This window comes from Arachis hypogaea, chromosome 13 (assembly GCF_003086295.3).
Source record: "Arachis hypogaea cultivar Tifrunner chromosome 13, arahy.Tifrunner.gnm2.J5K5, whole genome shotgun sequence".
Lineage (NCBI taxonomy): Eukaryota > Viridiplantae > Streptophyta > Magnoliopsida > Fabales > Fabaceae > Arachis > Arachis hypogaea.
The window spans coordinates 34,850,735-34,871,111 of record NC_092048.1 but is presented as its reverse complement, the minus strand read 5'-3'; the positions used below and the strand labels follow the sequence as shown (position 1 = coordinate 34,871,111).

Below are 20,377 nucleotides of genomic sequence, written 5' to 3'. Positions count from 1 at the left end.
AAGAAAAATTATTTTTGAAAAAGTTTTAAAAAGAAGATAGCCAATTACCAAGAACACAAGCACAACGCTCTAGCCAATTGAGCTATAAATTTAACGTGTTTTAATAAGGTATTTAATAAATAGAGATTTTTTTTTGAAAATTGATATTTAGAAAAAGCACAAGAAAAACAAGAAAAGACACAGAACAAGAAAAACTAAAGATCAAACAAGGAAAATAAACAAGAATAATTTGAAGATTAAGAAAGAACAATGAACACAAATTCGAAAATTAAAAGAAAATAAAAACATGCAATTGACACCAAACTTAAAATTGCGGCATGACCCATCACCACCTCCTACATCATGAGTCTCAGCATACCATTCTATTACATGTTACATTGCGGCATTAGCTTCGAATACACGTTAAACATTATCTGCCCATGGTTATCACCTTAGACCCAAAATTCCTTGTTTCAAAATCCTCTATTCAATAGCGTTGACAGAAATTCGTATCCGACATTTCCAATCTCATTAGAACCAACTGTATCCGTATTCATTAACACGAAATTCTTTAGTGCATCGAGAGAATCTAGACGCCACATGCGTAGTTGGTGCACGAATTGTAAATCACACTTTTCACAACTCGTACCACTAACCAGCAAGTGCACTGGGTCGTCCAAGTAATACCTTACGTGAGTAAGGGTCGAATCCCACGGAGATTGTTGGCTTGAAGCAATCTATGGTTATCTTGTAACTCTTAGTCAGGATATCAATTATAATTATCAGTTTGGATTGCAAAAAATAAAAGAGTATGAATTAAATACTTGTTGTGCAGTAATGGAGAATATGTTGGAGTTTTGGAGATGCTTTGTCTTCTGAATCTCTGCTTTCCCCCTGTCTTCTTTTTCACGCACGCAAGGTTCCTCCTATGGTAAGCTGTGTGTTGGTGGATCACCATTGTCAATGGTTACCATCCGTCCTATCAGTGAAAATGGTCCATGTGCGCTGTCACCGCATGGCTAATCATCTGTCGGTTCTCACTCATGCTGGAATAGGATCCATTGATCCTTTTGCGTCTGTCACTACGCCCAACCCTTGTGAGTTTGAAGCTCGTCACAGTCATTCAATCCCTGAATCCTACTCGAAATACCACAGACAAGGTTTAGACTTTCCGGATTCTCAAGAATGCTGTCAATAGATTCTAGCTTATACCACGAAGATTCTGATTAAGGAATCCAAGAGATACTCATTCAATCGAAGATAGAACGGAGGTGGTTGTCAGGCACACGTTCATAGGTTAAGAATGGTGATGAGTGTCACGGGTCATCACATCCATCATATTGAAGTGCGAATGAACATCTTAGATAGAAACAAGCGTGTTTGAATAGAAAACAGAAATAATTGCATTAATTCATCGGGACACAGCAGAGCTCCTCACCCCCAACAATGGAGTTTAGAGACTCATGCCGTCAAAGAGTACAAAGTTCAAATCTAAAAATGTCATGAGATCCAGAATAAATCTCTAAAAGTTATTTAAATACTCAACTAGTAACCTAGGTTTACAGAAAACGAATAAACTAAGATAGATGGTGCAGAAATCCACTTATGGGGCCCACTTGGTGTGTGTTGGGCCTGAGACTTAAGCTTTACACGTGCCTAGACTGTTTCCAGAGTTGAACGCCAGGTTGTAACTTGTTTCTGGCGTTCAACTCCAACTTGTAACTTGTTTCTGGCATTTAACGCCAGAATACAACATGGAACTGGCGTTGAATGCCAGTTTACGTCGTCTATCCTTGAGTAAAGTATGGACCGCCAGAATGCAACATGGAACTGGCGTTGAATGCCAGTTTACGTCGTCTATCCTTGAGTAAAGTATGGACTATTATATATTGTTGGAAAGCCCTGGATGTATACTTTCCAACGGAATTGAGAGCGTGCCAATTAGACTTCTGTAGCTCCAAAAAATCCATTCCGAGTGCAGGGAGGTCAGAATCCAACAGCATCAGCAGTCCTTTTTCAGCCTGAATCAGATTTTTGCTCAGCTCCCTCAATTTCAGCCAGAAAATATCTGAAATTATAGAAAAACACACAAACTCATAGTAAAGTCCAGAAATATGAATTTTGCCTAGAAACTAATGAAAGTATACTAAAAACTAACTAAAATATACTAAAAACTACATGAAATTAACCCCAAAAAGCGTATAAAGTATCCGCTCATCAATAGTATTATCATAGAAGAATTGCACTCAAATATCACTCCATCCTCACCATGTGTTGAGTTATGGTACTTGTAAGTCCTTATATAGGTGAAATATCTTGTAAGTAACTTTCTAGGATGCAAAGAATTTGAATTTATTTTGCACACATCTTGAATGTACTACATCCAAAAAGAGTGTCTTAAGATCTTGGATGCTCAGTACACAAGATATGGACAAATTTAAAAAAAAAAAAAAAACTTGATTTTGGATGAGTTTATATTTCTTTTACTCAATGTATTAAAGATGTGGCATTCATATTTAAATTGATAAATATTACACAAATAAATAAATTATTTGTTTAATTTAAATGAAAATGATCCATTCCTTTTATCTTATTGGAATAAAATATTCCTATCTTTGGAGGAAAAAGAATTAGTTATCACTCGTTGAGCTATCATATATTTCGTTTACAACTCTTGTAACCAAAAACAAAATTTCATAAATTGTTAACTATTTTTGGTGAAGACAGCAAATTAACAGCAACACCTACAAGAGTATGACTAAGCTATAAAATTATTTTAACATAAAGAATAACGTATATAAATTATTAGGATCGGAAATTCAAAATTTAACTCTTAGCATGGATTAATATTAGTATATAGTACAACTTTTTAATGGCAATTTTTACTATAATTTAATCAAGTCTTGGATTATAAAATGAGTAGATAACACCTAACGCTGACGTTGACATGAACAACTTTGAATTTGATTAGGATAAGAAGTTACTTAAAATAGTATGATTCTAAATTGGTTTATTCATTTATTTTTTTTTATTTTGGAACTTTTAAAATTTAAACACAAGAAGAAGGATTTTATTTTGAGCTATATAAACACCTTTTTTGTCAGAGGTTTTTGCCACATCCATTTCATTGAGATTTTCTTTTTCTTTTCTTGTTGTTAAGCATTTTCTCCAGTAATTTTCGTTGTTGTCTTTTCTTACGACAATGATGACCATCCTTGCTAAGCAACCTGCCCTTGGTATTATTGTAACCTTTATTTTACTATTTCAATTTGGTTTATATTCTTGCACAAGTATGGCTATATATATATATATTCATAACTCGTGTCTGTCATATTGTAACATATTTTCAGGGTCACAATTCGACGAGAAGAGCGTGCACACTGTCACTGAGGAAGCCAAGAAAGTTGCGTTGAATGGTGAATTTTCTTTGCAAAAGGAATCATCACATAATGGATTTACAGCACCAGAAATCAATTCATTTGGCCACTCTTTCAGGTTTCAACTCCATTTCATATTCTCTCACTCATATTTTCTTCAATTAATTTTTATTAATGGATCTTTATAGTTTTAAATAGTGTATGTTGGTGAAAAAATAATGCTAATGTGGGTTGATGATGGGATATTTGCAGGGATTATGATGCTGAAAGTGAAAGGCAAAAAGGTGTAGAGGAATTCTATAGACTGCAGCACATCAACCAAACATATGACTTTGTAAGCAGACTTTAATCTATCTCTCTAGGCAATGTCATGGGAATGATCAATGCTGACTGAAATTTCATTTGCTAAATGCAATGCTATTACAGGTGAAGAAAATGAGGGAGCACTATCAGAAATTGGACAAGGCAGAAATGAGCATATGGGAATGTTGTGAGCTGCTCAATCAAGTGGTGGATGAGAGTGATCCTGATTTGGATGAACCTCAAATTCAACATTTGTTACAATCTGCTGAAGCCATCAGAAAAGATTATCCCAATGAAGATTGGTTGCATTTGACTGCTCTCATCCATGGTACTTGCACTTGGATATACTTTTGTATAAGCTTTCCTAAAAGAGCCATTTAAAGTCTTGATCATAATCATACATGAAAGTTAGGCTGCTTTTGTTTACTAAGAGACATAACATATTTTATACCAATAGGAATTTACAAATGATAGTTGATTTGTTTTAGATCTTGGAAAGATTCTTCTTCTTCCTCAATTTGGCGAGCTTTCTCAATGGGCCGTTGTTGGTGAGCATTTATTACTTCTAATTACCTTATGGAGTTATGGTATACAATTTTGAATTCAACAATTAAACTTAATGAAAAATACATATTTGTAGGAGATACATTCCCTGTTGGTTGTGCCTTTGATGAAGCAAACATTCACCACAAGGTAATCAATTAGTTTTGAGAAAGTTATAACTAACTTTAGTTTGTTATCTTAAACTAGCAATCAATATAAGCTTCTTCTTGGCTCTAGTATTTCAAGGACAACCCAGATTTCAAAAATCCTGCTTATAACACAAAAGAAGGGGTCTACACTAAAGGATGTGGACTCAACAATGTTATGATGTCATGGGGACATGATGATTACATGTATTTGGTGAGTCTATATAGAAGAGTGCATCACTTGGATCATTGGATGATTTACAATTTATATAATAATTTGATATTTTTGTATTATTTGATTTAGGATTTGATAAATAGTACGTTTTTAAATATGTAGGTTGCTAAGGAAAATGGCTCCACTCTGCCTTCAGCAGGATTGTTTATTATCCGATATCACTCCTTCTATGGTCAGTGTTTTCATCATGTGCTATTTGTCCTCCTATTTAAATTTTGGGTTATAAATGACTAGTTATTCTTTGTTCAGCAAATTCAATAACCCTTTATATGATGTATAATAACCTTGTAGCCTTACACAAGGAAGGTGCATATGCTCATCTCATGAATGATGAAGACCGTGAGAACTTGAAATGGCTCCATGTATTCAAGTAAGTTCCTGTCTAACTTAAATGTATCTTTTTTTCTGGCTACATCTTCTATTGTCACTTATATCACTGATAATTTTGTGCAGCAAGTATGATTTGTATAGCAAGAGTAAAGTCTTAGTTGATGTAGAAAAGGTTAAGCCATACTATCAGTCTCTTATTGAGAAGGTGAGAAAAATTTGAATGATTCTGTTGATTTATTCTTTTAATATTACGTTGTTTTAACAATCTGGATTTTGTTATTTTGTTTGTAACATGATTTGCACTTTTGCAGTATTTTCCCGCAAAACTTAAATGGTGAAGCCTCAAAATGAGCAATGGAGACCAAGGGTGCGTAGGAAATTGAGTTTTTTTCCACAAGCATGTTTTGGACTTGGTTGAAGTTGATCAATGTGTTACATTTCATGCCTTTTCATATTGCCTTGCAATAACGTATAAATTTATGTAAATGCATAATGTAAAATTATATAATATCGATATTTCTGTTCTTAGTTTTAATAATTTGAACTCATAAGAATCATTAAGTTTGGTTAATAATACCGACCATATTGGCTAAGTAATGAGCATTGGGATTTTTATTTTTAAGTTCTAAATTTGAACACTTGTATTCCTTTCTTTAAAATGAATAAAATCACTTATTTTGAAGAAAAAAAGAGCGAATTTTATTCAATTATAAATCTTTTTCAATTTTTTTTGTATTGTATTATACATCGAATTAGAATGAATGAATACAAAACAAAATGAAATAAGAAAATATATGTTCTTGCATCTTTTGAGCATTCTAAAATAGACTAAGTGTAATTTTCTTTTTCGAATTTCATTTTCCCTGCAATTTGAAGCTTATAAAATTGGAATTCATGTCATAAATAAAATTGTTAGTTAGTACTAACTAGCATCATGGTTATCAAATACAATATATATAAATTTGCACTTAAAGCAAATTAACAATTACTATGATGCATGTTAATTTACAATTTAATCCTTTTAAAATAAAAATATAATTTTGAATTTTACAAAAATAAAAATTCAGTATTAAAAAAATAGAGATTTTTTCATAAGTATATATAGTTACTTTTGAAGTAGTAAAAAAAAATATAGTATGAGACACAAAATGATAATTTTCTTTATATATGTCTTGTTTGAGTTTAAAACTTCATGTACAATTCTCAATTTCACATCCATCTCTTTGGAATATTCTCGAAGAATAATTTCTAACTTTGTTACATTTACTAAAAATAACAAAATTTGATTTATAAATATGATTCAAGAACAATTATGATAATCAGCTGAATCTTTTGTATAATTGTATAGATCTATAAATAAACAAATAGAATATGTAGCTATTAATAATGTAAAGGAAAAAGTTTGGTAACAAAAAATTTTCAGCCATAATTAGCCAAATTTTTTCATAATTTACTTCATTTACATAATTTAATAACAGTTTTATTTTTTATCTCACTCTCTTATCATTTCACTTATCATATTTTTATCAACTCCACTTATTAATCATATTAATTATAATATCATATCCCTTACTATTATAATCAATACTTAATATTCCTTTTTATAATTTAATTTTCATATTTAATAATAATAATAATAATAATAATAATAATAATAATAATAATAATAATAATAATAATAATAATAATAATAATAATGGACGGTAATGATAATATATATTAATTGAGTTAATTGCACTTGATTTTTTGTTTCCTTTAAGGCATTTAATATCAATCAATGGAGATACAAAAAAATCATTAATTTTTTATTTTCGTTAAGGCATTTTAATTGTACTTGATTCTTTGTAATATATACATTCCATTAATTCAATTATGATCGTTCAAAAATCATGACTCTAATACCATTACAAGCACAATAGTGTGTATAAGCCAATAAATTTTACAAGAAATCACGTTTATCATTGCAAATAGTATGCCATTTGAATTCGACCTTAATACGGTACCTATGGTAGAAGGTGCTGATGAAGAATTTGAACAACAGACGGACTCACCCGACGAAGTTATTGTCACTCAACCAATTTTCGAGAATATGAAAAACACACTAGCTTTGATAAGGTATGATAATAAACTGATTTAATTTTTTTTGTGTGTTTTTATATGCATTTATAATTATATTGTACTAACTAAATTTATACGCATAACATTCATACATTCATATACATAACATCCATAATTACATACAACTAACATCTAAAAATTAAATTCATATTTATTAGATATTACAACCATATACATATCATTTTTTAGTTATTGCATAAGTAACTATAAAGTTAACACAAATATTTTTAAATTTTATCATAATTGAATTTAAAAAAATATCAAATTCTTAAATTAATTTATTCAATTGATAAATTTACTCATAACATCCATAGATTTATACACATAACATCCATTATTTCATGTTAATAACATCCATAATTTGTACTCATAATATTCATAATTTCATACCTATATGATGTCTATGATTAATAAATTTTTATAATTAATATTATCAAATTTTAAACTATATGTCTTATTGTATTTTTCAAATTATCTCATATGTGCACTAATAGGTCATTATTTTAATTATTTTAATATTTTTATTTAATATTCATATGTATGCTTATTTATTGATTTTAATATAACGAGTTAATAATTATTTTAAAAAATTTATTTTTTAATTTTTGTTTATATTTTATGTTTTATTCTTTAATAGTCTATATGTAAAATATAAGTTGTATAGTAGAAGTTGTTAAAATTTTTTAATTTAATTTTCATAATTTTTGCAGAGAATTATTGTATTTTAATGGATAATAATGTGATTGAGAGATGTTAGAGATTTGATTTGTGAGAAACTGAAATTGATTTTGGAAAGAACATTAATGACTCCAAACATGCAGCAAAATAGTAGGTGATAACGAGAATAAGTGATAAGGAAATGTATGTCACTTACTTATCAAGAGAATGAGAATTTTTATGTGACATTTCTATATTGTAATTATTTTTTGGCTACCTAACATCACCTTAATGTAAACATGTTAAAATGTTTTTTGGTTAACATGTAAATATTTTTGTTTATTTTTTCTATTATTTTTATGAATAATATTGTATTAGTTATTGACTTATTGAATTCATGGTAAACAAATTTTTAGCTTACGTGTAATCAATGCCGTAAACATAACTTATAAATGACGCACGGATAATTAACGTCAAAATAGTGTATAAGTAACGCCTTGCGTAATGCGTAACATATAAATATACCCTACTTACCTTATTTTTTGTGTCTTCAACACTCAAAACACAACACAATACACAGTAAGTAACACACTATTTCTCATTCTTTCACTTTGTTCTATTTTTGTTTCTCTCTTCTCTTTTTTTTATAAATATTTTTCTTTGCAAAGAAAAGATCATCGAGGACTTGCTCAAAGATTTGACGAAAAGAGGAATAGCAACAATGTGATTGCAAATTGATGATGCAGAATCAAGAATTGCTCTAAGATTAAAAAAAGAGCAGAGAGAAAGATTCAAGAATTAAATAGCAGTAATGCAATTCAATTCATGTATCCATTTTCTTTTTAAAACCAATTGCGGGTAATTAGTAATGATATTGGATTTTTTTTCTATATAATTAAATATAAAAAATTGCTCCAAGTCTCCAAGATTCAAAAGAGAGCAGTGAGAAAGATTCAGGAATTGATGTTAGGGTTTAAAACTTCAGACTTAGAAATTTGTATTTTCCAATATTTGAATCTCTCTCTCTCTCTCTCTCTCTCTCTCTCTCTCTCTCTCTCTCTCTCTCTCTCTCTCTCTCTCTCTCTCTCTCTCTCTCTCTCTCTCTCTCTCTCTCTCTCTCCGTGTGCGTGTGTAAAAATTGAAGTAAAAATGTTAAGACTTGAGAGAATATTTTCTAAAGAGCATTCTCTTTATATGCATATGCATATGCATTCTCTGAAAATGGATTAAATTTGAAAAATTCTAGTTCAAATTGAGTTTAACTAGAGGTAACTCCATTGAATCGAGCATTCGATTATATCTCAAGAATGACCTTGTTCTAGGAAAGAATAATAATTCTAATATCACGATTAAATGAGTATATTACGTTACGAGCTCAATAAAATCTAATGTAAGTACCACTAAAAATGAATAAATTCATTAACTCGAAAAGCTGTCAAATCATGATATTGAAAGAAATACATTAAAGGCCTAATAACAGTTATCGGAAAAGATGTAATAAAGGAAAAATGAAAACTCGGCAGGTACTGCACTATTCACTCTATCACCTAAGAACACTATTGATTTAAGTATCGGAGTATCTTCACAGGTAGCCTTCTTGGCTTGGTTCCAGCACAGCATTCTCATTAGCTCGTAACTTCTGCAAAAGGCAATGTTCTAAAAATCGGACCGGATCGGTTGGTCGGATCGTTCCACCCGCAAACCAAAAGCAAATACGGTTCAGTCAGCATTTAAACTGTTGAACCGGCCAAGAATCGACCGGTCAGACCGAACCAAAACCCGGCGATTTTGAAAAAACGTTGTCATTTAATGTTTTTAGGTTTAGGGATCCAAAATTCCTCTTCTCCCTGGCTCAGTCATCCATTCTTAAGATCAATGTTCTGAAAACCGGTTCGAACCGGCCGGTCGGACCGATCGAACCGTGAACCGGACTGAAAAACGGTTCGGACATTCATCAAAACCGTGAAATTCAAAAACCGGAATTGAACCGGCGAACCGGCCGGTAACCGGTCGGTCGAACCGAACCGTGAGCCGGCCGGTTTTTTGGATGGCAACAAAACGCTGGCGTTTTTTCATTCTGAATCCCTAAATCACCAAAACTCCAGATGCTGAGATCCCTAAATCACCAAAACACCTTCCCTTCTCTGCTTCAGTGGTTCTCATTCTTTGAGCAGGCTTCGCTGAAGCTGCTTCCAACGCCTCACTGAGTCACTGTCACACTCACACAGTCACACGGGTCGAGGGCTCGCCGTCGAGCCATCGCAGAGCCGTCGAGAACTGAGAAGTGAGAACGCCTCACTCTCACACGGGTCGAGCCACCGCCGTCGAGCCACTGCCGTCGAGCCACCGCAGCAGCCGTCGAGAACTGAGAAGGTGCCTTCGCTGTCTCCCACCGCCTCACTCTCACTCTCCCTGTTGCATGTTCTGCCTTGAAGGTAACTTCGCTGTCTCAGTGTCTCCCACTCTCCCTGTTTTATTTTTCTTTGAACTGTGTAGTGTGATTACTCAAACTGGATGATTTTACTTTGAACTGAAACTGATCTGTGATTCAGCATGATGAACACCGAAACTTTGAACTTTGAAATTCTGTCTCCCTGTTTTATTTTTCTTTGAACTGTGTAGTGTGAAACTGTGAATTGATTCAAGATTCAACTGATTGGAAGGATCTAAACTGTACTGTGATTATTGAAACTGAACTGTGATTCAACATGATGACTGATTGTTGTTTACTGATTAGTGATTAACTGAGTAATTATTGAAACTGAACTGATTTTGGTTTGTTTACTAAACTGGATTTTGTTGTTTGTTGAATAATTGTGAATAATTTTGAATAATTTTGGATGTTGTTTGTTTACTGAACTGATTTCGCTCTTCCTTTTCTTCCTGTTGGCGCTCTCCCTCTTCCGTTTCTCTTCTCCTTCCCATTCACTCTCGCCTCCAATCCAGTAACTATCTAACTAACTACTCTCCAATTTTGTTCCACTTATTTCTTTATTATCATAATTTGATTGCATGATTGTACTCTGATATTATTTAATTGAAGCTAGAACTATGCTTTTGGATTGTTCAGATTCTTGATTTGATATGGGATTAGGTGAAATTTGTGTTGATTTTTTGCCTTTATTCTATTTGCTACTGCAGCTTCTGCAAATGGAGATATTGGGGTTGAATTACCTGGTGATCAGGCAGAGATTATATTCATGGGGACTGGAACTAGTGAAGGGATACCTAGAGTTAGCTGCTTGACTAATCCTCTGAAAAAATATTTGGTACAATCAAGAAAAAAACAATCTTTGTGGAAAAAATAATTAAGATTTTGCTGCTGTTCAGGGTTTTCTTAAGATTTCTATATTTCATGATTGTTGTAGGTATGTTCAAACTTCAAAGGCTGCTCAGCCGGGCAATAAGAATAGGAGACTTAAACATATAAAGACTGCTCAACCGGGCAAATTGGTAGAATGTTTTTTAACATAGAAAGACTTGCTGGAACACGTACTGGATTACAGTAAGCAGACAATAGATGATTTAGTTAAATTGTTTGGGATATTTTGATGCAGCAATGAATCATATTAAAACTTTAGACCTATGCAGGTAGTAATTAGAATAAGTGAGGTAACGGTTGAGAACTTAGGTTGGGAATATAAGGTGCTCCCAATGGCCTTTAGGGACATGTAATTACAACTTTAAGATTTATATTAGACTATAATTATGTTTTATTGTGTTTATTTATATTTTATTTATTATTTTATTAGAAAACGGTCTTTTCGGTTCAACCACGGTCAAACCGGTTGAACCTATAAACCAGTGAACCAGTGACTAGAACGGTTCAATGACCGGTTCGGTTTTCAGAACCTTGCTTCAGACTCTCTCCTCTCTCAACTCTCTACCCTAGGTTACAATCTCGCCCATCGCTGCAAGGAAAGCCTCAATGCCGCAGTCTGTTGCGCTCAGGAGCCACCGTTTCTTCCTCCGTTGTGCCTTGTGCCCCCCAACCCCTTCGCCAATCTCCTTCCTTCAGAAAGCAGAACTTCCTTCAACCCTAGCCTCCACCACCGCTGTAAGGAGTGGGCCACAGCCGTTGCTCATCGCACTCAGGGGCTTCTCTCTTCGTCCTTTCGGCGTTCTCCAAGTCTCCAAACCCTGTTTCCTCTCACCAATCGCAGGCGCGCAGCTTTTTCCTCGAAGTCAATGGCATGTTTTTTTTCATTCTCTGTTCTTCATTTTTTTGCTCAGAACAATTTTTGGGGTGGGGGGATTCTGCTAATGCTAGTGTGCTACTCAGATTGAAATCTGTCTCATTGAATGATTAGTTATGCGCATCTGTTGTATTGTTCTCTGCTTTGGATTGAATCATTGATTTGAATGATTAGTTGATTTTAGTTTTTTGGTGAATGTTTGTTAAAATTGTGCTGAAAATTTTGTTAATGGCTTCATTTTTTTTAATTTTAGTTCTCTTGTTCTTCATTTTTTTTCAGAACATTTTTTTTGGATTGTAAAGGAGAATAACTCTTTATTTTTAAAGAATCAAGATGATCAAGAACAAAATTGAAAGAAGTGTAATCAGTTGTATTAGTTGGCCTTGTGTAATCTTTAGCTTATTCCTCTGCACAATACTCATCTCTTCTATTTTCTTGCTACATAACTTTTTTCTTTAGTATTGTTGTTATTATCCTTGGAGGAATTACTAGTGTTAATGTGCTACCCAGATTGAAATTTGCCTTATGGAATGATCAACTATGCTCATGTGTTGTATTGTTCTCTGCTTTAGATTGAATCATTGATTTAAATAATTAGTTGATTTTAGTTCACTTGATTAATATTGGTTAAAATTGTGCTGAAATTTTTGTTAATTTTTATTAAAATTATGCTGAAAATTTGTTAAAAGTTTATTAGGGAAGAAGTAAATTATGCAAAAAATTTATTAAAATTATGATCAACCTTTGTTAAGAAAGAAGTAAATTGATCATCACTAGCCTTTTAGTTCAATGAAGAAATATATGAATTGAATTAACTCAATTAAATTAATCAGTTTTTTAATTTAATGAGTTTCCATTTAAATTGATCAGCTCAAAGATTTTTAATACATTTTATAATTTAAAACAATCAACTTGGTTATAATAATGCATATGTGGGTAATAATTTGATTGATGATTTTACATGTAATATTTTAAATTTAGAAGATATTTTAAAGTTTATATTAGATTATAATTATGTTGTACAGTGTGTTTATTTATAATTTTTTATTATTTTATTATAAAATAGTTTTTTCGGTTGAATTTCGGTTGAACCGATTAGACCAGTAAATTATTGAACCAATGACTAGAACGGTTCGATGATCGGTCCGATTTTTAGAACCTTGGCAAAAGGTATGAACATTTGGCCCTGTTTGTGGAGATCCTACGTATTTGGTACCATGGCTGATCATAAGATACAATCAATAATTAATCCAGATATTCTTTACAAAGAACAATAACATGATGATGGACATGAGATTGATGTTACCCTAAACACTAATAAGGGACAACAACATTAAGTTCTCCCAGGTTTTGAATGTCAGGAGGTTCAAAACACTATAGGCCGGTATTTCCCTAGTTTGGGTGAGGACTATATACATGCTATGCAAGAAATGCACCATCGACTGTAGGAATTAGAACGTCAACTTGTAGAATGATTTCAATTAAGGCAATCCCAATCCCGAAAGCCGTACAACAAGAGGACGACATGATAGTTGTAAAAGAAAAACCCATGAGCAAGACCATAGACGACATCAAGAGAATGATTGTTGTCGATCTGACTCACCTCAAAGGGACAAGAGGGACTTACCCCGGCATGAGGAGTTGTGTCGTGACCTTGAGAGAAGGGCAAGAGCTAATCTTGTTCAGCTCAGTCTAAAAGGAGGCATACTCCACAAAGGAATCTAAGTCCTAAAAGGCACAGAGATTATTGAGAGCAAGTTACCATGGAACAGACTCCATTTACTCTCCATGTCCTCTAAGTTCGGTTACTGAAACATTTTGACAAACTAACATATCTAAAATATGAAGGCAAGTTGGATCTCCAAGAGCATATCAATGTTTTTCAAGCAAAAATGAATTTGGAAGGAGTTGGGGATGTTATATGATGTAAGACTTTCCCGATAACATTGTTAAGATCAACGATGGCTTGGTTCAATATATTGCTCTTCAAGTCCATATCTTCTTTTGCCGACATTAAGATAAAGTTCCCAACTCACTTTACCACTAGAAGAACTCAGGCTAAACATCCAATCTCATTACTTGGTATAGAATAAAGAGTGGATGAAAGCATTCGAGATTATTTAGATTGCTTCAATAAGACAATGTTGGAGATTAACACACGGACTCTTGAATTTGTGTACTTATGCTTTAATATGTAAGTTTTTTATTTTTTTATTAGTATATTATAATGTTATTGTTAATATTATTATTGTTGTCGTTATTGTTATTGTTATTATTATTATTATTATTATTATTATTATTATTATTATTATTTAGTTATATTATTGTTACTGTTAGTTAATAATAGGAATACTAGTATTATTAATATTATTATTATATTATTATTATAATTGTTATTAGCACTACAACTTATTATTATTATTATTATTATTATTATTATTATTATTATTATTATTATTATTATTATTATTATTATTATTAAATACTACTGGTGTTATTATTATTGTTATGTGTAGTCTTGTTGTTGTTGTTGTTTTGTCGTTACTTTTATTAAAGTGTTATTAATTTTTTTCTGTAGGCTATCAGAAATTTATTGCCCAAAAAATTTAATCTACCCGAAAACTATAACGAGATAGCTGCAACTGCCCTCGCATCAACTGGATTCCATCACGTTTCGCAGATAGGAGAATTGAGGGGTTATTCTACACTATTGAGTGCTTTGGTGGAGCGTTGGAGGCCTGAGACCTATACCTTCCACCTCCCAGTCGGAGTGACTGGCACCTTAGAAGACGTCATACATATTCTTGGCTTGGCAGTTAATAGGGAGCCCGTGACGGGCAGAATAAATAGCAGCCATGGGTAAGGTGGAGAACTGCTTAGCAGTTTTTGGAGGATTTCCAGTCCGGACGATCACACGTTGCAGAAGGTAAACCTGACATGGGTTTGGCGATGCCGAGACACCGAACTATTAGACACCCAGAATTCAATCGAGCGGTATATCCAGGCTCACATATTCTGCTTGCTTGGAATTGTTGTGCTTCTAGACAAGTCGATGAATTCTCTAAACTCAAAGTTTTTACCTCTTTTTCGAGATTTTCACTGCATTCATAGCTGCAGTTGAGGGCAACTAGTCTGACACATCTGCATAGGTCGTTGTGTCATGTATCATGATACAACTGTAAATAGATGGACTGCTCCTTTATTCTGCTTTTTGTTTGGGCATGGGAGCGTATGCCGTTTATAGCATCTATACCTCGCAATGAGCTTTCAGTAGCTGGTGTACCAATTGGGCAAAAGTAATGGTTATCGTCATTATTATTATTATTATTATTATTATTATTATTATTATTATTATTATAACCATTCTAAACTAATTCAGGTGGTGGAGTCATTGGTGCCGACTAACGAGATATACACAAAGGTCTACGGCATAGTTTAGGCAACAATTAGATGACATAGGTTTCAACAACGCATGTTTTAAGAATTTCTATTAATATGTTTATTATGTTTAATAATTTAACTGATTGTCATTGGATTAATTGATTTTCAGTTTATATAGCGGTCATATATGGGAGTGGTGGTTCTTGAGGACCTATTCGTAAATTTGTTAGTGTGCTCTAAAAAGTCTCCATTAGTGTCATTCGAGTGTATAGAATGTCACCCAACAGGCCGAGTGAGACACCAATTCGGACTTGTACAACTTCCACCGGAGGAAGCATTTCAGATTGGAGATGCTAATTGTAGGCAGTTGACCGGGAGACAAGACCATGACTGGAGGGAAAGGAACGCTCATTTGGGTTGATATGTGGAATTTTCAGCGCTACGATAGGGTGCAATCAAAGGACGCATTTGAGGACTTTCACTCTCTCCCAATGTACTATAATGAGTACACACGGGAGTTCGACAATCACCTGAGGTGAATGAACCACATGCACAACCCCCACCACCACCTGGACCTCAGCAGCCTTACGTGCAATAACAGCCATTTTATTTGTAACTGTATCAGGTACCGGCCTATGAGCAACAGTATGAGGTACCAATTCATGAGCAACAGCATCAGGTTCCGGGGTATGAGCAACAGCTTCAGGTACCGACATATTAGCAATAGTATCAGGTACTGGCCTATGCCATATACATTAGTTTCTAGCTTATGAGCAACAACACCAGTATCCTGCTTATGAGCAACATCAGTTTTCAGCTTATGAGCAACAGGACATACCATAACTGAATTATGAACCGGAACCTCATCCACAATCGCAATCGTCAGTAGAGCCATACATACCACAAATGGTAATTCCAGCAGATGGCCACTTCATTTCGTTAGTTGGATTTGATGACATCCATTTGAGTTAGGTACTAAGAGACATATTATTTATTTCAACAATCTCAGCAAAGGCCTACTATTTCTGAGCTGTTTGTTGGTCGTCGCTCCCGCTCAGGTCATGCTAGTTATAACACCCCCACCATTCAAATCTTTATGCTCGAGTCATAAGTCAATGATAACAAGGTGGTACGACTCAAGATGGAGTTGTAATACATACATATATAAGAATTATTAAACGAGAAGCTTGAAAAGGAAATAAAGAAAATTGTGAGCGCAGGCACACACGTATCAAAATATAACGTGTTCAAAAAAGCAGGATAAAAATAAAAAAAAAACTTAAATGAAGAATAGAGTAAAGACAATATATATATATACACTAGTCACAACCTGTGAAGTTTAGGTCGGTTAGGGTTACAACAACAAAAACAGTTGATAATAGTTTCCATTTCTCCCAAATATACATCAAAGTCTCGATAGGCAAGGTTTCAAAAGAAAAATATATACATATACATTATTAAAGTTTTCCAAAATAAGGGAAAAAGATTCTAAACAAAATATAATACAGAATTCAAAAGAACTTTGCCGTCTTCCAGACGAGCTTCAGCTCACTGCGGAGTACCAGGACCTGCATATGAAAAACAAGGAATATATACGGAATAAGAATCCGCAACCCATGGATTTTCAGTATAGTAAAAATGTCAAATAAATACAAGGTAATAAGAACTCTTTAGGCAATCTTAACCTTCCACCCAACAACCTTTCCATCCTAGGTTTTCATTAATCCGTGATTAGGTAACTATCAATAGGAAAATTCTAATCTAATTCACTTTTATCATTGCCTCCATAACTCTCCAAACTCCAAGCAGAATAGCCCTTGACATCAATCGACACCAGCATGAGAGACCTCTCAGATATTCAAACACAAACAAGACAAACAAATAAAACACAAGTAAAATAAGGTAAATTAATTAGCACAGAGTCACATTAATATGCACAATTAAATATGCCATGACAAGTAGCAAACCCAAACAAATCAATCAAATGCAAATAATACATGCCTGCCCTATGGCAATGAGCTTATTTGTCGGTTATAAAGCCAAACCCGACATGTCTGGTAGTTAATCCTGGACAGTCCCTGCGTGCACACATCTCTCTAGAGGAATTCACATCTCTTGAAGGAATTATCCGGAAAGGTCTAAGTGTCCGGCCACATCTTGCGACGGAGGATTAACATTTCAACTAGAAGCAAACGGGACAAAACCACAATCCCTGTATCTACCCCAGAAGCTCAAATATCAACTGGGAGCAAGCGGGACAAAACCACAATCCTTGCGTCTACCCCAGGATCTCAAACCATAATCCGGAGCAAGTGGAACAACGCCATTACATCTACCTAAGCAGGTATATCTCACCACATCCCGTAGCATGTGGAATAACGACACTGCATCTACCCAAGTAGGTATATTTTACCAAATCCCAAAGCAAGTAGAACAAAGCCACTACATCTATCCAGACAGGTATATCTCAATCAGAGTCAATTTCGTTATTAAATTAACCCTCAATCTCATCTCACTTCATTCAAAATCATATTCAAAATCAATCATCATTATCTCTCATTATCATAATCATCCTCATCATCCTCAATCAAAATCAATTATCATCATTTCTCATTGTCATATTAATCCTCATCACATCTCTCATTATATTTATTCCATCTTTTTTCTAATTCACTGTGTCACCTTATTAGGTCTCATTCCTAAATTCTATACATTCTATTACACCGGCTCTAGACTCATAACAAGGTTTACATAGGTTTAGAAAGTTAGAGGAGTGGTTGAAAACTGTAAAATTCATTTTTAGCAAAACAGGGTCGTAGCGTACGCAAGCACCTTCTGCGTATGCATAAATTTCAAAATTTGGAAATGTTGCGTACGTGGACCACCTTCGTGTACATGAGAATATTGTCAGAAACGTTTGCTTGCGTCGCGCGACACTGCAGCGTACACATGAGTTCAAAAATTGACATTGTCGCGTACGCAGACTACTCTCGCATATGCAAGAGTACTAAGCAGAACCATTTACTCGCGTCGCATGACACTTCCATGTACGCACGAATGTAGGATTTTCAAAAAGCTGATATGCTGTAGAAAGTTCATTTTTTTATCAAAACTTCAAATGCGAATAACTTTTCTGTAAAAAATTATTTTCGTCCGTTCTTCGAACGTCATAAGCTACACGAACCTAATTTTCATTTAAGATAAATTTCACAAAATTTGAAGGTCCGAGAACCAAATTATAGCCTATCAAAATTGTTTAAAAATAAGTTTTACCAATTTCACCAAATTATTCAAACCTTAAGAACTCTCCATCTAAAACAAACAAAATCATACCAAATCAAATCCTAAATATTTAATTATCATATATATATATTTTGATTTATCTGAATTATTAATGTCTTTTTTAATAATTTTATAACCCATAATAGTTTAGATTAAATTATAAAAGATTTATCTCTCAATATTATGATTACTATTATAATAAAAAATCTCTAAATTTAATAAAAAAAACTTATTGTATTAACCATTTAATTAGATTATACATATAATAAAAATAACTAATTATTTGATACATGATAAATTAAATTGTGATTATACCACTTATTCTCAACCATCTTTCATTTGTACCCGAATTAATTATAATAGATTGAATTTTGGAGTTTGTTCTTCTGAAAAAGAAAAAGAAAATCAAAAGTTAGAGAAGTTGTTTGTTAAATCATATCATCATATTTATTTCTCTGTTTATTCTTTTGAATGTTTTTGGGTATTTTTAAAGGTGTGACTGAGTTCCTATTGTTTTACCAAAAACCCTAGACTTCACAGTAGTATATAGAAGCATCGCATCTTAAAAGATCTAGGGACAAAGACAAAGCTGGATAATCGGGTGCGAAGACAAGGGGGGGAAAATGAGATATATATAGCAGCCGTCAAACAAAAACAAGCGAGATGCCACTGCCACTCTCCCAACTCCGCTTAATCTCAATTCCACAAGTTATCGCCCGCCGCTACATGGCCTCCTCCGCCGCTGCCGAGCCCATAAGCCCATCCAACACCCGCGTGGGCTGGATAGGTACGGGCGTCATGGGCCTCTCCATGTGCTCCCACCTCATACGAGCCGGCTACACGCTCACCGTCTTCAACCGCACCCCTTCCAAGGCCCAACCCCTCCTCAAAATGGGGGCCCACCAGGCCGATAATCCCCTCTCCCTCGCCTCCAACTCTGACGTCGTCTTCTCCATCGTCGGCTACCCCTCCGACGTTCGCTCCGTCCTCCTCGATCCCCACTCCGGCGCCCTCGCCAGCCTCCGCCCTGGCGGCATCCTTGTTGACATGACTACCTCGGAGCCCTCCCTCGCCATCGAGATCGCGGCCGCGGCGTCCTCCAAATCCTGCCATTCCATCGACGCTCCCGTATCTGGCGGCGACCGCGGCGCCAAGAACGGAACCCTAGCAATCTTCACTGGAGGAGAGGAATCGGTGGTTAAGCGGCTCCAACCTCTGTTCTCGCTGATGGGGAAGGTGAACTTCATGGGAGGAAGCGGAAAGGGGCAATTCGCGAAGCTGGCGAACCAGATTACGATAGCGTCGACGATGGTGGGGTTGGTGGAGGGGATGGTGTACGCGCACAAAGCGGGGCTGGACGTAGGGTTGTACCTGGACGCGATTTCTACCGGTGCGGCGGGTTCGAAGTCGCTGGATTTGTACGGACAGAGGATATTGAAGAGGGATTTGGGGCCAGGGTTTTATGTGAACCACTTTGTGAAGGATTTAGGGATTTGCTTGAAGGAGTGCCAGAATATGGGTATCTCCCTGCCTGGTTTGGCTCTTGCTCAGCAGCTATATGTTTCTCTCAGGGCTCACGGTGAAGGCAATTTGGGCACCCAAGCTCTTATTTTGGTTCTCGAGAGGCTCAACAATGTTTCACTTGCACCTGCAATTGCTTCCTCTTAGGTTTGTGGAGGATATGGAACTCTGAACACTGAAATTGTCTTCTTCTTCGACTTATTATTATTATTATTATTATTATTATTATTATTATTATGTGATGATGTACATTCAATTAGACTGGTGTCGTATGTTACTTGCATCAGATTGCTTGGCCGCTTTTCTCTA

The 20,377-nt window shown here is 34.5% G+C and overlaps 3 protein-coding genes across 3 annotated transcripts; all 3 read left to right on the top strand.

The window, feature by feature from the left end:
* Positions 1–3,066: 3,066 nt before the first annotated feature.
* On the top strand, positions 3,067–5,451 carry LOC112738032 (inositol oxygenase 2). The gene is made up of 11 exons (XM_025788254.3): positions 3,067–3,215; positions 3,330–3,474; positions 3,609–3,690; positions 3,783–3,987; positions 4,148–4,207; positions 4,300–4,352; positions 4,440–4,562; positions 4,686–4,755; positions 4,875–4,953; positions 5,037–5,118; positions 5,225–5,451. Exons 1-11 carry the CDS (start codon positions 3,182–3,184, stop codon positions 5,249–5,251), a joined length of 960 nt encoding a protein of 319 aa, XP_025644039.1. The 5' UTR covers positions 3,067–3,181; the 3' UTR covers positions 5,252–5,451.
* Positions 5,452–11,616: 6,165 nt separating this feature from the next.
* LOC112733499 (uncharacterized) lies at positions 11,617–14,747 on the top strand. Its single transcript, XM_025782467.1, has 2 exons — positions 11,617–11,817; positions 14,463–14,747. The coding sequence occupies exons 1-2, from the start codon at positions 11,617–11,619 to the stop codon at positions 14,745–14,747; spliced, it is 486 nt and encodes a 161-aa protein (XP_025638252.1).
* Positions 14,748–18,876: 4,129 nt separating this feature from the next.
* Positions 18,877–20,377, top strand: LOC112738031 (probable 3-hydroxyisobutyrate dehydrogenase-like 1, mitochondrial). Its single transcript, XM_025788253.3, has one exon. The coding sequence runs from the start codon at positions 19,211–19,213 to the stop codon at positions 20,213–20,215; it is 1,005 nt and encodes a 334-aa protein (XP_025644038.1). The 5' UTR covers positions 18,877–19,210; the 3' UTR covers positions 20,216–20,377.

Bases quoted from the DNA above. Each gene is read 5' to 3' on its own strand.
- LOC112738032 (XM_025788254.3), top strand. From the start codon at position 3,182: ATGATGACCATCCTTGCTAAGCAACCTGCCCTTG. The intron at 3,988-4,147 runs GTACTTGCACTT...GATTTGTTTTAG, and splicing joins TTTGACTGCTCTCATCCATG to ATCTTGGAAAGATTCTTCTT. The intron at 4,563-4,685 runs GTGAGTCTATAT...TTAAATATGTAG, and splicing joins ATGATGATTACATGTATTTG to GTTGCTAAGGAAAATGGCTC.
- LOC112733499 (XM_025782467.1), top strand. From the start codon at position 11,617: ATGCCGCAGTCTGTTGCGCTCAGGAGCCACCGTTTCTTCCTCCGTTGT. The intron at 11,818-14,462 runs GTCTCCAAACCC...TTTTTTCTGTAG, and splicing joins GTCCTTTCGGCGTTCTCCAA to GCTATCAGAAATTTATTGCC.
- LOC112738031 (XM_025788253.3), top strand. From the start codon at position 19,211: ATGCCACTGCCACTCTCCCAACTCCGCTTAATCTCAATTCCACAAGTT.